At 42.2% G+C, this 19602-nt stretch overlaps 1 protein-coding gene across 13 annotated transcripts in view; it reads left to right on the forward strand.

Moving 5' to 3' along the window:
- Window positions 1-19602, forward strand: part of LOC118786030 (syntaxin-binding protein 5-like) — a 114551-nt gene that overhangs the window by 5050 nt on the left and 89899 nt on the right. For all 13 annotated transcript variants that reach the window (XM_036541037.1, XM_036541035.1, XM_036541036.1 and 10 more), the window contains one exon: window positions 7018-7115. In XM_036541037.1, coding sequence (XP_036396930.1) covers window positions 7018-7115 — 98 coding nt within the window. The remainder of the gene's footprint in view (window positions 1-7017; window positions 7116-19602) is intronic.

Raw genomic sequence — 19602 nt, forward strand, 5'->3', positions numbered from 1 at the left:
CCCGAAAAGGACAGAACATGGAACAGCAGCATACCAGTTTTGCAAAGTTTACTTCGTGGCAAAAGCCCCTGATCCCTCCTCTTTCCATCATTTAGTGGCATTTACATGGGAATATTTGGGAAACACCTCGCTTTGCAGAGACATGTAAACGACTTAATCAAGCTATTATCCATGGCTGTGTGTTAGGAATTGCACTGTTGTGTTGCATCTACACCATTTTCCCTAAATGTACACAGTTATATTCACATAGAACAAATGAAGTTACATTGTAACTACTGTGAATGAAACCTGAAAATGAATATTAAGTTACACCGGAATATAGACAAATTTGACAAATTACAAGTTACAATTACAAGACAAATTATAGAGTAATTTGTATCTGTTGACACTGTAAACCATGGTGATTACTATCACCCACTGACACAAAAACAATAAAACAGTGCTTATTGTATTATTTTCAAACACTAATCTGTAAAAACAAAACCAAAACAAAAAACAACAAGAGGTATTTATCTCATGCCTGTCTGGATTGCATACATGTAGCCCACTAGTAATTAGGCTACATAATTTCAAATGATCTGTAATAATTCATATCCTTTTCATCATATATTTAATCATATCTTCCATAAGAATATAGATGAATAAATGTTCTAAATATTAAAATGTCTCTTTTATCATCTGGCAGCTGACCTTTTTCACATGGAGCCAGCTGCTCTTTACCTTCTAATGGAAATAACTGCCATAGCAGTGTCTTACATCCCCTCCTTTTTCTCACCAAATCACCAAGGGGCCATAGGCCAGCCTTCTGATGGATGAGGATGTTGACATGTTTGCTTCATCTGTTATGACATATAAGCTGCCAGGGGTCAAACATGTATGTACATGTGCATGCTCATACATAAGTGGGCCTAGGACTACCAACATCCGCACGCTAACATTCTAAAATGAAATTATCCAGACAACATGCAAACGGTCGTATTGTCACTCAATACGAACACGCACACGGGCATCATCATGCACGCATATGTGCAGACGAAGACATAGACACACAAATCTGGGAAGTTAATGAGCGGTAGGCGGAGGAGGCGCAGTTTTCAGCGTGTTGTTACGGGACTGTGAGTAAGACATACCATTGTGCTGAGTGCGCTGATCTCACTTGACACAACTGAGGAAACCAGGCCATTATAGAGTGACTGTAGGGGGAAAAAAATCATGTCAGCTCACTTCCTTTCTCCTCCTCTCAATGTATATTTACTGCAAGCTCTGGTCCTGGTGGTATAACCACCTATTGTGTTTCCACAAAGGTAGATAAAAAGAGGAATCCCTGTAGAGCCAAGAAATGCTAAATATGGATCAATACTGTGTGTGTTAATATTGCTGCGCAGCCGTTTTCACTAGTCTACTTGGGTAAAGATCTAAAGGTCTCCTGGTAAGAGAAGGTGATGGAGGCGATCAGAAATTAAGCAATGTCCTTGTAAAAAAAAACGATTCGAGTGGTGGAGTACTCATTGACCCAGCACTCCGAGGGCCCGTCCAGCATGCAATGAGTCGATCACTGTTTTGGCGTAGTGCCGTTTTCGCTCTTCAGTCTTCGCTCCCCACAGGGCTCAGAAGCCCCGCCTCCTGTCCTCTGTGCTCAGCACTCTCTTCCATTCCCGTCACCATTTCAAAGGAGCTTTAGAGTAGACTCGAAATCTTTGTCCCAGCTTCCAACACGATTCTATGAGGTTAGCCTTTGCACCATTCTTCCCCTTCAGGTGCACAGATACAGAAATGTCGTGCAGATTGTACAAGCTTCACACTACAGAAGCAGGACAGCCCTGTGCAGTTTAATGTGCGAGAGATGTGCTGGCTCATAGAAGACAAATTTCCCCACCCCTCGGAATATTAAATGTGTTATGAAGGCATTACTCATGACTGTCTAAGCGCCAGCTGGCACGTGAGATCATAAGTATTCAGAGTATCGAGGACAAAGAAGTGAGATGGAACAGCAGGGTTAGCGTATATAGAAGGCTTCATGCTTTGCGATGCCACGACTGGTCATTTGGACTAATTCCTCATTCCACGTTCTTGGTTTTGCCTTTGCTGTCTCTCCCATGTCAATTTCCTGCTACTTTATTTCTTCTTCAAAACGGAGAAACTGCACACGAGCATCCACACTTACACACACTTAACCCTGGACAATATTAGTATGCCCTTTCCTTTTAGATCCATGTGTGTGTGCTCTGTTTACAGAATATATTTAAACAGACACATGCTGAGTTGCAAACACAATGGAGCACTGATCATTATCTATCCTGTAGGCTTTGTCCTTAACAGCTGAATGCTACACCTGCTAGAGCCCCGTTTTTCTCCTGGCATAGAGCAATACAGGAATAGGAGGGTGGATATGATGCAGAAAGTGCACATCTGAACGCATATGCTGCTGATGTGAGGACTGAAGGGTGGTAAATCTGAGATATATTCAATTACAGATGAGTTTAGACCTGTCTGGTCTTCGGTTCACAGAGGGTCAGGTGGTCGTAGAGAAGCCATTAAAAGAAATCAGTCTGAAAAATTTCTCTGACAGGCGGAACAAACTGTGAGTGTTAGGATTACATCTGCATTGTGGAAAATGTACAAGTGAAGAAGTTTCAGGCTGAACAATGGATATATCACTCTGATCCCACTTTCCCTTTCTCTGGGTTAGGGTTCTGTGTCATGAATAACATGCAGTCTCTCACCAGCCATTGGTACAACTGAAGGTTGCAAAGGGAACAAAGATTAGTAATGCATCTGATTAGTGGGGGAAGGGGGTCAGGATTATTCAAGAACAGTAGCTGTAGTGCAGATAAAAAAAATGACTGCATTCAGATGTGATTTAGACACATAATTGGTGTTGGGCCAGACTGAACAGCTGTTTGGAGTTTCTTGTTGTACACTCTTGTACCCATTTCAAATGAATGGTCTTCACCGCAGAACAACTTAAACTTGTTATTTCATATTGAGAGGTTAAGAATGTGAATAGAAAGTTCAGGTTGTCATGCAGTCCTTGCCACTTGTAGGATATAGCCTAACCTTATTCCTTTCGTGTTACTTTTCTCTCTTTGCTTTGAACCGTGCTGTGACCCAGCTGTCTGGGTGTGATTTATTTATAAGTGTACTTACTTTTCCGAGTTTCTCTTTCATTAATTTTTTACTTCCTCTCTCAGGCCAGGGAGATGTTCAGGCCTCAGAGGGCTTGTGGACATCTCTTCCTCTCTCTCTCTCTCTCTCTCTCTCTCTCTCTCTCTCTCTCTCTGTCACTGACTCCTTCTGCCGGTTTTTCTACCTCTTCCTAACACCTGCCCCTGCTTCCCCAATTGCCACCCCCAGGGATAACTTTACAAAACAAACTTTTGTCTGTGGGGCCCAGAGGGAGAGAGAGAGGTTGGGCTTGATTGGGTGTGATGGGGCCAGAGTTGGCAGGTGACTGGAGGTAGACCAATAGGCCCCAAAGGCCCTTACGTCAGCTGTGATTGGCAGGGGGTGGTTGATACAGCGTGACATTTGATGAGGGCTAGAGATCTGTAACCTGATGCAATTTTACTTTGAAACAAGAGGTTCTCTCCTCCATTACTACATAAATACACAGGAAGTGAGCTTGCGTTTTATTCCTGCATGTGTCCTGTTTAATGGTGCTATTTCAACAGCTCCAGCTGAGTGGAGCTGCTCTCTCCAACTCTCCCATATGGGTGTAACCGTCTGCCAGGAGAACAGAAAGCGCTATTCTAGCAGGTCTGCAGCTAACTGACCAGCTGTCTGATATCTCCAAGCTGCCAGCTTCGGCACTCACAGACAAGAGCATCCGGACATCATGTGGATCGCATGCCATGCGTTTCATATCAATTATCCCGTTCGTGACCATTGCAGTTCACTTAATGGAAATATACTGCATGTATCGACTGGACTCTCTATACACAATTGCACTTTAATAAAAGATAACATCACTACATCATGAGGAAGGCAATCTATGATAAAAACGAACAGGATTGAAATATAAATGAGGTGATCGAGATTCACCATGGTAAATGCATTTCCCAGATAGTGAATGGGTACACTGGCCATGTACCATTCATTTTTAATGCTTTCATTCCTCTCCGTGTGGAGGGAGTGCAGCTATCTGTGGCAGCATGTTTTTCATAGACCTGAGCTGAACATGGAGGAGCCACTCCATGTGGGGATTTCAGGGGTCCTTGCCTGTGGCTTGGATCTATCTCTTACTCACTAGATTGAGGTAATCAGTTGGATGAGAAACAAAGCCGCTTGTTTTGTGAGGCCCTAATCCCATGCTAATTAAAAAGGTCTGTATCAAACCAGCAGGAAACCACTAACCTTGGCAGAATGTACAGGTGCTAGTGAAATGCTTGTGTATTGTTGCATCTAAATCTCCCTTCCAGTACACAGATGCGCATGCACAGAATCTTTTTATTGCCACATCAGTTCTTGGTGTTTACCATTAATGGTTTATGAGGTGTGTGCTCTCGTTCAAGCAGGGATAAGTTGAAGTATGCAGTCCTTTAGGTACAGTATAGAGGACCAGGTCAGGCCAATGTGAGGTGTTTTAGTGAACAGCAGTAGATGGATCCTGCTGGTGGGTGTGGAAGGGGTGTAAAGGGGAGCAAGCTTTGTTAGCACTGTGTAAGTAGGTAGCATTGTACTGTCATTTACAATAGTATTCATTATTGTCCTAACACAATTCAGACAGTTGTTGGTTGCTCTGGCTCTGCCTTTTTTAATAAATCATATTAAACTGCTTGTCTGTCTGTAATCACATATAAGGCTGGGACGTAACTATTAGGGTTTTTCAGAATGCATTTTATTGTATTCATTTTACAACATTTACCTCATTGACGAGATTGTAGAACATCCTCTGGTTAAAATACAGTGAAAACTGATGCTTTCATACAAATATTATAAATGTATTTAGCAAATGTCATACTGAAATTGTTTTAAAGCATTGTTCATATGTGTTAATATGCAATATAAAATTTGTTGAGAATTTTGCTCCTATAGTTTTGATATGCTATACAATAGGGATACCTTGATAGACTACTGTTTAATTTGTTTTTGCACTGGTTATTATTATTATTATTATTATTTCTCTGTGTTGAGCACAAGAGCACCCCTGTGCTTGTAGTGTTTCAGTATAGAGGAGTATGCTGTCACTATCTCAGTGTAGAGAATTAGATAGGTAGAGGAGTATGTCTTCTCTCTCTGTAGTATTTCATTGTAGAGGTGTATATTGGTTCTCTTTGTTCTGTTTAAGTGCAGGACAGCAGATTAGCTGTGTTCTGGTATAGCGGAGTGCATATAGTTCCGCTCTGTCCGTACTCCTCCTGTTTGCAGTTCCCTCACACAAACAGCAGTGGTGCTGTTTCTATGGACACTGGCTGAGTGTTCTGCTGGGAGACGTACTTGGGGAGGGTGATTATAATATCCACACAAGGAAGAAATACCCTGAGCACCTGAATCCGTGAAATGAAATGAGTTTGTGTTGTGAAGCCCCAGATAAAAAATAAGCATGATTTGTTTAGTTTTATTTCTGCATTCCTTAACAGATTAAGTTCAGTAGAGTTCAACAGTTTAAGATTAAGTTCAGAATAAAACTTCAGTTCACTTACTCACATATGGTGGCGCTATCATCCTCTCCTTCCCCTCTGTTGGGGAGCTGTGGCCTATGAAGGGTTGCTTTATGAAGCCTGCCTGTTCCTTCCCTGTGATATTTTGGGAGCGGACCAGAGATAAGACAGCTGTCACATAAATATCCCTTAAACAAAGCTGGGGTTAGCTGTGGAGGTTAGGGATGGGCGTGTTCATCAGGGGGCGAGGTGTGCAGCACTTTCAGATGGCTCTGGAAGGCCACATCTTTCTGCGGGTCAGTGCAGGACTGGGTCTAAACACAGACTCAGGCGCAGGGAGCAGGCTTGAGCCAAGCTGCCTTAGAAACACATAATAAAACAGCTCCCTGAATAAAAAATCTATAAGCTGAGCCCTTCATTAGTAGGAGGGTGAGTAATGACCTGGGCAGACGGCAGGGCTTGGTGCTGGAGTTAAACTGAAGTCTGAAACATAGCAGTGCAGCTTATCCCTGCTCACACACTCACCCTAGCTTACACAAAGCAGAGCTTAGCTCCTGCTCTTGGTAACCACTGGCACATTATCTCTTTCTCTGTTTCTCTCTGCCTGTCTTGCTGTCTCTTCTCCTCTCCTTCTCTTGCTTTTATTTCTCTTTCTGACTTTTATTTTAAGATGTATTTATCTTTTATTTTTCTGTGGGACTGCAGCGTTAATGAATGGAGAGAGATAATCATGATAAATCAATTAAACAAAGAAAATGAGCACAAGGGGGCACATTTCCCAACCACCACAATCGATTAGACCCTGGGCAGGTCAGCATCCCTAGGCAGTTCAGAGCTTAAATCTAAATGCAGCGTCACTGGGCAGTAGACAGCCTAAGTCTAAATGCAGCATCACCTAGGCGGAGGTAGTGGACAGACAGGTAAATTTCTCCCACTGATCATACATCTCTCCATGTGATGTGTCATACATGTGCAGTTTCCTATTCACCAATTTACCTATTTACCTATTCCTCTGTTAAAAAGCAAGACCTGTGGTAAAAAACAAGGGTACTTAATTTGCTCGCATAGTGTCTGTATTACTGCAATACAGTAGGCTAGTAGTAGTGGCTAATGTAGGTACTATTGATATGTCTACAATGTTCAACGGAGTATGAAAAAAGCACAACGACATTTTACACTCATTATTGACCTAGCTACTTGGTTAGCTAGGAAAGTGGCTGTGCTGCAAAGGGCATATTCTTTGGTCTAATCATGGATATGTGAACAAATATGTTTCAGCTGTGCAGACATCTTCAGTCTTTAACCTTTTACTGTCATACAATTGAAACATTAATATGCCTTGCCAACACTTAAAGCCTTCTCGTAATTCACATAATATTTGTTTAATTGTTATTTATTAATTTGTTTTCCCTTTCAGACGGTTCGGCATGGATTTCCATACCAACCCACTGCTCTGGCATTTGACCCTGTTCAGAAGATCCTGGCCATTGGGTCTCGATCGGGCGGTGTGAGAATGTATCCTTTCCATTGGCTTTAATGCTGTGTACGTTTTGTGCAGTTTGTGTCATGGGTCATGCTGCTCTAAACTGAAAGCCTTTGAGGAAGACTTGAAGTCATGAAGAGCACATTTCAGCCGCAGGTAAGAGCTTTAGTCCATTCTGCTGTTTTACCCCTCCCTGCATATAATGTTTCTGTCTTACGGAGCCTAAGACTCTGAGACTGGGGCTGTTCGCATCAGTTATGTGGCAGGGGTGTCTCTGTGTCTTTCTCTCTGTCTCTTCCTCTCTCTTTGTCTGGCTCTCTCTCCCTGGACAACCTGAACTGGTGGCTTTGATGATTGCACTGGCGACTTTGGGTTAATCTGGAATTGCACCCTGCAATGTGGAAGTTATGCCATTTTCCCTGCCATTGAGGGGAGAGCGGGCACAACCACTTCATGGTTTTCATATGCACTATGCTGCTGCTGTTTTTCTTACTTTATTTATTTTTTTACTTTATATTTATTATTTATGTGTTTACTGAGGGACGCTTGACTGAGATGCTGTCTGTAGGGGTCAGTCTCTGAAAGGGTCCTGTGCATGGCTGAGAGACAGGACATGGTGCGTGGGGAGCTGCTGGGGCTGTGTGTAAGGCATGAGAGAACATAGATTTGAATGCTTTGGTACCGACATGGTCATAATCTCACCGTAATGATTCGTGATGCTTTGTCTTTGTCTCTCATTCAGTCTGTCTGTGCAACAAATGCCCTGGTCCTGTGTCCGCTTTCTTTACTGTCTGACTGAGCTGCTCATTCTCTCCTGGATTGCCCTGACAGGACTTCATCATCATGATTTATATTCCTGTAAATTTCGAATACGTCTATGTAGCCACAGCTGCATTCTTGTTAGGCACTCTCTTGCTCCCCCTCTTTCTCTGTCATGGTCTCTTGCTGCATCTCTTGCTCCGTCTGTGCCTATCTGTCAAAATATATCTGACCTCTAACCGCATAACTTCCCCCGCCCCAAGAACCACCACAATGACACTTGGCAGAAATATATATTATCAGTCCTGTTAAGAAACCTATATTGATTCTCAGAGCTGCGAAGTTAAACATTCAGACACTCTTATTGATTGTGAGTCTGTGTGCACTGGGGCGATGTGCTGTATGCGTAATTCATTCTAAGGAAGCTTGTTAAAATGAGTATGTGCATTTGAGCGGTGCATAGTGAGGTACCCCTAAACAGGGGAGGCTGTTATGTACAAGTGGAGTGGGTTCCACCTCATAGAGGATTGGATCAATATTATTTCTGTATATATTATGCATAATATTTTATCCTATTCTACATTTTCCTGTGAGGAATGTTTCCTCTGTGTGGTTTCTGCTGGGTTGAGAGTGCACATCCTCTTAACAAGTGGTTGGTTTGCATCACCTAGAGTCATTTGTGGATACGTATGGAATGGAAATTCTACCCATGCTTACAGTGATGGAAATTTACTACATCAGAATTTGGCTCTGAATTTGATATGATGCTCTTCTCTTCAGACTGCATGTTAGGTCCCCTGCCCAATCATTATCCCTACTTATAAATCTTTCCTTTGTGTGTAGCCTTTACATTACTATGGGGTATGTTGTATTGAACTTCTGGGTTCAGTGTTATGCTTAAAATATTGCAGCACAAGCTAACATGGCACTACATGAGAGGCTGAGACATGATCAGATGTGGTTGACCGATGTTGAGTTTGTTTCCTTGCTTCTATGACGTCATTAGATGTTTTTTGTACTCATACTTGCTTCATAAAATGCATTGGTCGAGAGTATGTACTAAGTGATTAAAACATGAATGTCTATTGGTATTCATGCAGCTGATAATCATATTGTTGTATGAGCTAGTAAAAACGTTGCACTAAGGTACTGAGAGCTCTGAGGTAAAATAGCTCCATGTTAAACTGACCTGTATGGCTCACCAGTGCATGGTGCTTGTTCCATGCAAGCCAAGCCCTATAGTCTAAACCTGGATTCTAGCCTGAGCTGTGTCATTCACCTACAATGAGCAGGAGAGTCTGTAGTGGCGGGACACAGTTGGCTTTGTCACGGCAGAGTAGAGTGGGCCTCAGACACTGTCTGCTCACCTCGCCACTGTGGCACCCTTGAGCAGCTCTCTGGGCTCCTGTGAGTTGTTTGCAGTGTGAGACTTGGGACTCCCTGCATGCGAGTGTACTCCATTTGTCTTGCCTCAGTGCTTCTGCAGAAGTGTAGATGCTGTGTGAAGAGGCAAGCCTATTGTGCTACTATAAGTTATAACCTATTGGGTGAAAAAAGGCAAAAAGCATACAGAAAATATTAAAAAAGATCTTGGGACACATATGGATTGACTTCTGTCTTTGACTGTAACCTCCAAGTTACCTCACTGCCTCTTTTTCCTCCCCCACCTGTCTGCTGGTCTTTGTTTGGGAACAATCAGAGCATTGCAGAACACTTGCACTGTAATGATGGTGCACAGTGTTTTTGGGCTTACTGAGTAAAGAGGGACACTGTATGTGAGGCATTTGGGTTTGAATACTGGGTCAGGCATCGCTGTTATTACCACGAGCAAGGCCCATTACCTCAATTGGTCCAGTAAAAATAAACCCAGCTGCGCGAAGCAGCACGAGTGAAATATCAGGCACCGCATGTGACCATGGATCAGGGCGTCTGGTAAGTCCACAAATAGAGTGAATAATAAAAGGGTAGTCCACAAATGATGTAAGTAATGAGATGAAACGCGGTCAGTATGTGGGCTGAATGAGAGTAGTCAGGCCCTAGATTTACTGGGGCTGTTTGAGGGGATGGAAGGACAATACTAAGAAACTCGGAAACAATTTAACTGTTAGTTCTGCTTCCTTTGCAGTGGGTTTATTTTCATCTGCTTGAAAATGCACAATATGCTAGTGCAGGTATTCCAGGCCAGGTCCGCTATGGTAGCTCATACAAACACAGATACCAACAGAAGCCTTATTAATTGGGCACTGGATGTACAGTGTCTACATTGCATTATATGATATGTGGATGGATTACAATGTTAATTGAAAACGAAGGATTATTTTCTACATGTGAGTCACCCTCCATCACACACATGCGTGTGTGTGTTAAATATCACTGTCTTGAGACAGACATGCAATAGAGGGCTATTCCAATGAGGAAAAGGTAATAGAATTCCGTCTGGTCAGCAGTCACTTCACAGAAGGGGATGCCAGTGAATATGCTCACCTCTGCAAAATTCCGTGAAACGGGGCCATTCGTTTTAAGAAGCAGCTCCACAGAGGGAGGGTAAGGACAGGCCCGAATGGAATAAACCAGCTTTGAGGAAGGGTGGGGCTGCAGGGATCAGACTGGAGTCTCACTGCAGCGTGGAGCTGAACAGCTCCTCCCTCCCTCTCTCGCTTGCTCTCTCTCACTCTCTCTCTCTGCCATCCTCTCCCTGTGTCTCCCTCCCTCTCTCTCTCTCTCTCTCTCTCTCCCTCCATTTCTCTGTGTCAGTCTCTACATTAACAAGCGCTTCACGCACAGAGTTCGCTGCGGCTTCTCCTCTCCCTCTGGCTAATATCCTAATACTGGGCCTCGCTCCTCCACGGCTGCTCCCCTCCCCCAAATTAGTGAGGAGCCACAGGGAATGACACGGTTCAGGCGACCCCGAATTACGCATTTCTGTCTGATGAATTGCTGATTCTCTCATCCTTCCCATCCTCATGCCACCATGGCCTGTTTTTAGATGGGAAAAATGAACACATGCATTTGGTTATGTCTGCACACAAACATTGCATACACACCTGAACACGAACTCAAAGCTACTAATAGTTGTGAATATTTTGTTTACAGAACAGGAGCTAAATGGTACTGAGCTGATGATTTTGCACCATTGGAGGTGTGGATAGACTAGTCCATCACAGAATTGGTTGCAGAGTGACTCTTGCTGCCGTACATATTGCTGGGTTGCACAAAGTACAGCGGTTCATAACGCTCTCCACAGCACTCCTTTTAAAGCGCAGAGCGCGCCTTGCACCCTGCACCTTGCATGAACACCTGATGATTTCAGTCATATGGTTTCCTCTCTCTTCACCTGTGGGGAGTTGAGATGTGTGTCTGCTGTCAGCCCTTGGCCAAACCAGGGCTCAAAGTCAACAGCACAATGCCTTTTTAATGGCTTTCAAAACACAGCACGGGGAGGGAAAACAGTTCACGACTGTTGTGACAGCTGCCATATTCCACACGTCTTGGCGTGGAGGACGCTGTGACAGCGAGCGAGTGGAGGGAGGAGGTGGCGGCTTCATCTCCATTCCTGCTGACATGGACTGAACCATCTACATCGGTTCCCTCGTGTTCCACAGCATCAGAGCTCCAGGACTCTCAAACAGGGAGGTATAATGTGTGTGTGATGAGGGGCAGATGGGGAAGTTAGTGTGAAGGAAGCACACATGGAGGCAGCAAAGGGAAGAATGGAATACATAGAGAGAGAGAGAGAAAGAGAGAGAGAGAGAGAGAGAGAGAGAGAGAGGGAGAGGGAGAGAGATCATCAAAAGGGGAGGTAGACAGTATAAGCACAGAAGAGTGGGAGAGAAATACAAAAACTACATTTCTACCCCTAATGCTGTCTAGTTGGATCATTGGCTATGTGAATAGACCTGGAGACAGAGGACTGCAAGGTCACAGTGTCCTCCTTTGCTCAGGAAGAGAGGCTCACCTATGCAAATAGTAATGTATCGGGAATATCTACCAAATCTACCTACGGGCACAAATAAAGTAACCTGACTTGACCTATATTTTAGAAAATATATTTCTTAGCTTAATTAATATATTAAAATTATGTAAACTGCTACCATTTTTGTAAATAACAATATATGTATGCTTTGCATTAATGTATTATAAATGTATTTGCAATATTTTCTTGGGCTGAAAAACAGCCATTATTCAAAATTTTGGTATGAAATGGGAGAATATATTCTATGAAATGGGAAAATATATTCAATGAGTGTGTTTGCTTACAGACACGTGCTGATTTCTTGCAGTGGCAAAATGATATTTCCCTTTTGAGGGTTTTCTTGGTCTCGTCTTGTATTTATTTGTTTTCTTATTTCTTCATCTTTCTTCATTTATTGTGCTATTTTTTATTTATTTATATTTCATTTATTGCTTCCAGGTGAAATCATTCAGTGAATATCAGTCAGTTTCGGTTACACTGATCTGTCCAACATAGCCATGCCTGCTGTCATGTCATCTTCATCTTGCATCACTTTCCCTCTCCTTCTGGTTCAAGCTGCATTCCCTCTATATCCTTTACCCTGGAGGTTAGCTGGATGTTAGCCAAGGAGAAAGATAGAGGCAGCTTACTCCAGCAAATCTGGTCCTAGTATGTGGCGGTCATCCTCACTGAAGTATGCTTACTGCTTAGCAGATATTTGATTGTTTTAGATGCTCCTACATTATATATTGTGATATCCAGTCCTTCTTCTCCCAGCTACCTGCCTTCGAGCTGCATTAGATCAAGATGGTTTATAGAGGGAGGCATCACAAATTCTAAACTTTTTCATTTATGTTTGTCTTACCTCTTCTGGGAAAATTGTGTCCCCACAGTGGAATGGGTGGGTGGAAATGGGGCAGAGATTCCTTATAGTCTCCCTCAATGTATTAGATCAATGTAAACCAATCTGTGGCAAAATCATCTTGATGATTTTGATGAAACAGAGACATCCTAAGTTCAGTTGCAAACTGGAAAGAGAGCAATGGTCCTGTTATTAATGTGGAGTGATGATTCCTTAAGTTGCACATGAAAAAATGTTTGTTAAACAGAATTTATAATACACTTAGTTAGCAATATGTGAGATTTTCCAGATAAAAATCTGCCTTGGGATTTCCTTGTGGATCTAGCCACTCCCTGATTGACAACCTGTGTAGGGAAGAGACTGACAGTTGTGTAGAAGTCAGAGAAGGTCTCAGGGGGTATGAAGAGGTCCTTGTTAGGCTGAATGGAAGCCACATTGAGCCAATGTAAATTTTCCTAGGAACTAACCAACGTACCGATCAAAGAAGGATTTTTACACACTAGAAACAATGAGACACTGCAGGTGGTAACAGAAAACGCAGCCTAGGAGTTAATGCTATTCTCTCTCCATTTCCAAACATTTCCAAAAAATTTTTAAATTACAATTTATTTGGAAAGAAATTCATGCATAGGCATCAACTTCACTGTTTTTATTTGTCTAAGAAACAAATTTCAAGCATTCAAGCATAAGTCTTCGGGTCAAAATGTCTTTGAATGCATGTTTCCCATTATCTTAATCAGGTGCGTCCAGACTTTTGACTGATATTGTATGAGGGAGAGAAGAAGAAGAGTGGGTAAATGGGTGGGAGAGGGTTGCATGTCGTGTGTAACTAGATCTGGAGATAGAGGTCCATGAGGCCACGTGTTCTTCCCTGCTCAGGTGGGGAGACCTGTCACATCTGGCAGCCTCTTTCTGGTGCCTCTCTCTCCCTACTGATCTTTAAGCCATTCAAGGGCAGGACTTTAACTGCAGATGATCACATAGCAATCTTTACGTCTTTGTAAACACAACCCTGCTCATATCACAGAATTAGGTTCTGTCGTTTTTAAATAACCTGCAGGATGTTGTGTCTGTTTTCTTATTACAGTCAGCTTTGTGTAACATCTATTATAATCTGGTATGTTATGCTGTTGTGGTATGCAGCTGCACCTGATTCTATCCCATTTTCTTTGTCCTGTGTTATGTGCAATTTCTCATTAAGTACATGATGTCACATCTGTCACAGACACATAAAGGTATCAGGACTTCAGGAGATTCTTCTGTTGTTTCAGACTGTGAGAATTTCCAGCACAAGTGTAAGTTACTGATGGGCTGCCATGTACTTCTTGAAAGTGGAATGTGCTACTGTTGTGTTCACGGTGTTCAAGTGAACCTGACACTGTTTTGTTAATGGAATATTATGAATTTGAGAAATTGCTCTCAAAGAGACTCCACCTCACCCGCTCTCTTGTGTTCCAAACACAGTGAGGTGATTTGGTCATGCAGGGGATATGTCATTTGGGCTGGTCTCAGTGAGATATTGGTGGGAATTTCCTTTTCTGACCTCTTTCAGCTTGAACATGCCATAGCGTCTTGGTGAATATGGTGGCCCCAGACTCTCTCTCTGGGCTTTTTCCATGGGGGTCACGGCCATTTTGTTCTGAAATCCATCATGAGTCAATGACAGATACACATGAATTCCAGTGGCTTTGTACAGTAGCCTCATGGCCAGAGCATTTCTCGTGAAGATGGTAACTGTCATCTGTAAACTGTCATCTGTGGCTCTTGCTGCTACAGTTCTTGTCAAAGTTGTTGTGTTCCGTGCCTTTACATCTGCTCCAGTGGGATAGATTAACTGTGCTGTTACATCATGCTTCCTTACCCTTGGTCCTTACGCTTGGTAAACTGTGCTGTTGTTTCCAGATCTCTTGAACCTGGCCCTGAGAACAGTGGCAGAGATAAACTGTGCTGTTATATCCTGATCCCTTACATTTGGCCCTGAGGATAGCAGGTTAAACTGCGCTGTTGTGTCCTGTTCCTTTGCACATCACCCGGAGGCCAGTGGGATCAACTGTTGCTGTCGTGAGCTGGGAAGGGAAAGGTCACTGGGCTGTAAATGGCAACAGAGAGGAAAAATGTCACTATGTGAGTGTGCGTGTGTGTGTGTGTGTGTGTCTGTGTGGGTGGGTGCGTGCGTGCATGCATATATGTGCTGTCCAGGCATATGTGTGGGTGCTCCCACTTTAGCTTGACCTCTCTCTTTTTGATCTTCACTTTCTCTCTCTTCATTGTACCTTTTTTTACATTTTTTGCTGGGCTTGTCATATCATCCCTTTGTGTGTCTTTCAGCAGTCTTGAAACCAAAATAGAAAAAGGCTTTACATTCAAATCGGATGTTGTGATGCTTGGTTATCACATGCAAGTAGAGGACAAAGACCACTATGATGAAAGCAACATGCTTGTTTTGACCATTAATCTAGAGCAGTGTTTGCCATCCCTTAATCGCGGGGGCATGTCATGTATGGTGCGTTGCATTCCAGCTGAGCTGTCCATCAATTAGGTTCGGTTGATCTGTTAATTAATAATGATCTTTACTTGATATTTGTGCAACTAATCTGTTATCTGTACCTTGTGAAAGAAATATACGGTTGGAGGTGTGTTTGTACTAATGGAAATATAAAATTATTTTAACATACTTTGTTAATAGCTGTCCCTAAACAAATTTTCAGACAGCTGTCTCAATTAAGTTTAATTGGTTGTCCAATTAAATGTTCTTGGCCCCGCTGATCAAGTAATTATTCTTCATAAAGCTGAAAACTTTTATAGGTGTATAATTTGTTTGAGGGGCTCAGATGAATGGAAATAACTTACAGAAACGCTAAAGCAAATGCACTTCCAGCGACAGTGTTTGTTACAAAAAAAGCAAGACAAACAGTTGATCCAAGTAAGCGATGTCACTTCCATGTCAATATTCACTTTTCATCTCAACGTTGTTGACTGGAGAGCTCAGCTGGAATGAAAACCAAGATACATAGTGTGCCCACAGCACCACCATTGGGGTGCATCATCCTAGAGGTCATGACTTTCCTTTAGGGCTGATGAGGTCTGAGAGACGGCACACAGCAGATCTGAGATATTCCCGAGCACTATCTTCCATGCTGGTTATTAAATCCACACATCTGCAGCTGCCCCCCCCCACTCAAGGCATTTTGAAATAGCATTACCCAGTGTGTAACCAGTCAGCAGTACCTCATCTGACCCCAAGTTTTCATGATCTATTAGTCTTGGATAAGCATTTCACACAGCGGGAAAAAAAGGTTGTTTACTGTACCTGCTCCCAGTCCCTTGGGAAAGGGGGCATATTTTCTGAGGATGAAGTGCCAACACGTGGTCTTTTTAAATCATAGCAGTGCTTTATTTCATCCTGTGACATCACTCTCCTGGAGTAAGAGAAATGGAGGTAACGGCTCTATACTCAGAGGAGTCTTGTCCCCAGAGGTGGGGATTATGGGCCTTGTCTCAGAGGGGGATGTGTAGGAGTTGACAGGGATTTTGAGTTTTATTGTTCAATATTCACGTCTTTATTTCTCCTGTTTTTGATGCCCTCCCTGACAGCCGAGTCTGGATGAGTGTCACTCTTCTGACAGAGGAGGGAGATAAAGCTCGGAGGCTTACATTCCAAAGGTGTGCTTTGCATAATTAGGGAAATACAAATGCAGTGCTGTGGTAAAATAAGCAACAGCTAAATGTCCTCATTTAGATGCCAGTAAAATTTCTAAGCCTTCATATATTTGTCAGGATTGTAAGAGAATACACATTAAAAAGAAATGCAATCATCAGGATTTTACACTGTCATTTGCTCCTAAAGAGTAAGAATGTAAGCAATTATTCAGTGCACTTGCACTCTGTGGCTGATGACATTCCCATCAGAGAAAAAAAAGAAGCGTTTTATTATGACGTATGGGGAATTTTGTATAGAATTTGATAGCCCCTCGCAGCATTTGGAATACAGAAAGGCCTTTTGCAGAAACAGGATTTCAAAGAACACGACCTGAAATACGTGATTGACCATATGACCACGAGTGTTCCGCAGTGACCAAGCTGCGGTTGCATTGCCAGGTGATGACTGTCGTCTGCACCGTCTGTCAGATATGTTTGTCTTGACAGAAATCAATCGTGCATATACATTTAAACAATAACCTAGTTTTGAGTTGGCAGAGGTTTTAAAGTAGGTGCGGCTGGATCAAGATGAGAACATGTTACCGTGGTGACACCGTTACCTCCAAAGGCTGAATAGGAGATACTTCTGCCCACAGCGATGGAGCGCTCAATAGTATTGATCCCTTCATTCCCGAGCACTGTCATCCATGCTCAGAGATGAGATGAAACATTTGCAGTAACAGGGAGGCACGGCAGCATGTGATCGGGGAGGGAGATCAGAACCGAAAATAAATAGATCTAAAAAAAAAAACACAGTTTTCTGGGTTGCCAGAGAGTGCTGTACAGCATCTAGATTTCCAAAGCAGTTTCTTTTTTTCTGAAAGGTAAACAGCCATTAGGTTACTGGATTTCTTTTTTCTTTCTTTCTTGCTTATGTTTTAATTATCATCATAATTCATAAATGCACACTGCCGGTTCAGTGTGTTCTCTAACCTTGAAGATCTTAAAAAAAAATTGCATGTATTACTTATTCATGAGCCTGGTTTGAAACAGTAACTGAGGCCCAGTGAGAGGAGGAAGGAATTTGGGGAATTATTGTGTTTTCCCCAATAATTCAAACACATTCAAACAAATTCATTCCAGCATGGGATGATAAAATTGTTGTTTATCATTTTACTGCCAGTCAAACAGGACCGTTTTAGTACATATTTATCCACCTGACTCAGAGGCCTGACAGTGATCATAAACGACATACCCATAGCTTCTTTTTATTGTCCCACAACCACTGCTTTTACCACACTTTGGCCCACATAAAGCCTTTTTAGGACAGCGCTAATTTCGACAGTTTTCAAAAACTAAGTCACAGAACTGTCCTAAATATCCACTGTTCTGAAATCGCTTAAAATAAACAGAGGACAAGCAGATTCTGCAGTACAGTGTTGAAACAGGAATCTGTCACTGAGAGTAGGATGTTATTGATCTATAGGTTATGGTGTGCTTATGTTCCTATTGACAGTTAGTCCTGACAGAGCAATACCTGCTAACAAATGCAGTTTTAACCAGGAGAGAGAGAGAGAGAGAGAGAGAGAGCCTCATAGTTGAGAAGTGTCCTGGAAGAACAAGAAAAGCAGACAGCCCACAATCTCACACTCTCATTCCTTTCAAATCTCAACCCTGTTTTGATTATCATATTTATCAAAGCCACCCTGTATTTGTGTGTCTGAGTTGTTCTGTATTGATGTTCGCCCGCATTCTGCTGTTTTTTTGCTAAGTAATTTCCCTGGATGACCATGATTCACTGGGGAGTATAAGCCTTTGTGGTAGGGTGGTTTAATTTGATTGGCTTATATGTAATTCAGATGTGGCAGTGTTTTGATTCCTGAGTGGGTTAATGTAATCTGAATTGTAATTAGTAAATATCCAGCTGTGAAATAAACGAATACATAAAAATATGTTGCTCAGCATAATGACATTTGCTAAGAAGAAAACAAGCACTATATATATATATATATATATATATATATATATATATATATATATATATATGCAGTGTGTATTACATACTTTTAATAGGTTACACACCCTGTATTTTCAGACAAGTGAAAATAGCTAATACTACACAGCAAAAACTAGTGCCATTGGCCAAACCATAAATAGTATATAGGGTGCCCTTTCAGCATTTGGGGTGTGTACTTATCATAGCGATAAGAAAATGGGTAAGTCTGCTTGCCGTAACCTTGTTGAAAAAAGTAGATCAAAAATCTGGGCATGTATCCAAGGGATAGCAAAGGAGTCGTGATGCTAATTTTACGATTACGGTCATGAATGAAGCAAAAGCATCAAAGAATTTTCATGGCGACAATGTCCAAACACAGTGTCTGGTGACCTTCATGGAAATATTTTTGGCATCAGCTGTTGGTTTGAAGAGGTAAATAAGAAGTTTGTGGAATCTGTAATCCAGAAGTGGAATGAGAAGATGCCAGTTACCAGGGCAATAAGGTTAAAATAATGTTGTTATTGGATTAAAAACAGGATCTTAGCTGAATTCCTGGCACCTCCTATTCTGGATAAGAAAATCTTATTTTTCCTGGACATTTTGTTGACGTTCCATTATTTGATTGGTTAGGACTCTTTTCTTTGAAGGAGAGGGTCATCTTATGGTCATAACGGATTTATATTTGGACCAATATGGCAGTTTCATCTCAGAATAATGCCGCAGATCATTGGAAATGTGCTGCTGGTGCATCAGGTTCAGTTCACCTGTTCAGTCACACTGTATTTAATCCTTCATTGGATGCAGACGGGATTATTTTCTCTTTTCAACCAGTTCTGTCCAACTGAATTGGACAGTGCAGAGAGTGATGCAAAGGATTATCATATGCTGTTGATGTGGAACCTGTGCTGTAGCTCTGATTGCTGTGTGCTATTTGTAACAGGTTTAGATGGACTTTAAGAGCAGGGAATCTCTGTGCAACCCATTCACAGATTAGATAATTAGACAATACAGTTCTGACAAAGTGGGCACTGCAGGAGCAATACTTGGCCACCAATGGCTGACCTTCAATAATTGTCATTTAGATTTTGATTTTCTATTAACTGTCAGGCACAAATGTGTTTAATGGTGGTTGTTATCATTGCTCAGGCAAAGCAATTTAGAGCAGGTGAGGAGGGGAACATATTCTTTATGTATTTTGTTACAATTCATTATTAGTAAGAGGGCACTTTGGATGGGTGGCTTAGACACTGACTCGTGTGTATGTTCAGTTTTTCGATTATCACGGTGGATTCCTTACCATGGTGGAATGTT

Source organism: Megalops cyprinoides, chromosome 11, assembly GCF_013368585.1.
Source record: "Megalops cyprinoides isolate fMegCyp1 chromosome 11, fMegCyp1.pri, whole genome shotgun sequence".
NCBI classification, from domain to species: domain Eukaryota; kingdom Metazoa; phylum Chordata; class Actinopteri; order Elopiformes; family Megalopidae; genus Megalops; species Megalops cyprinoides.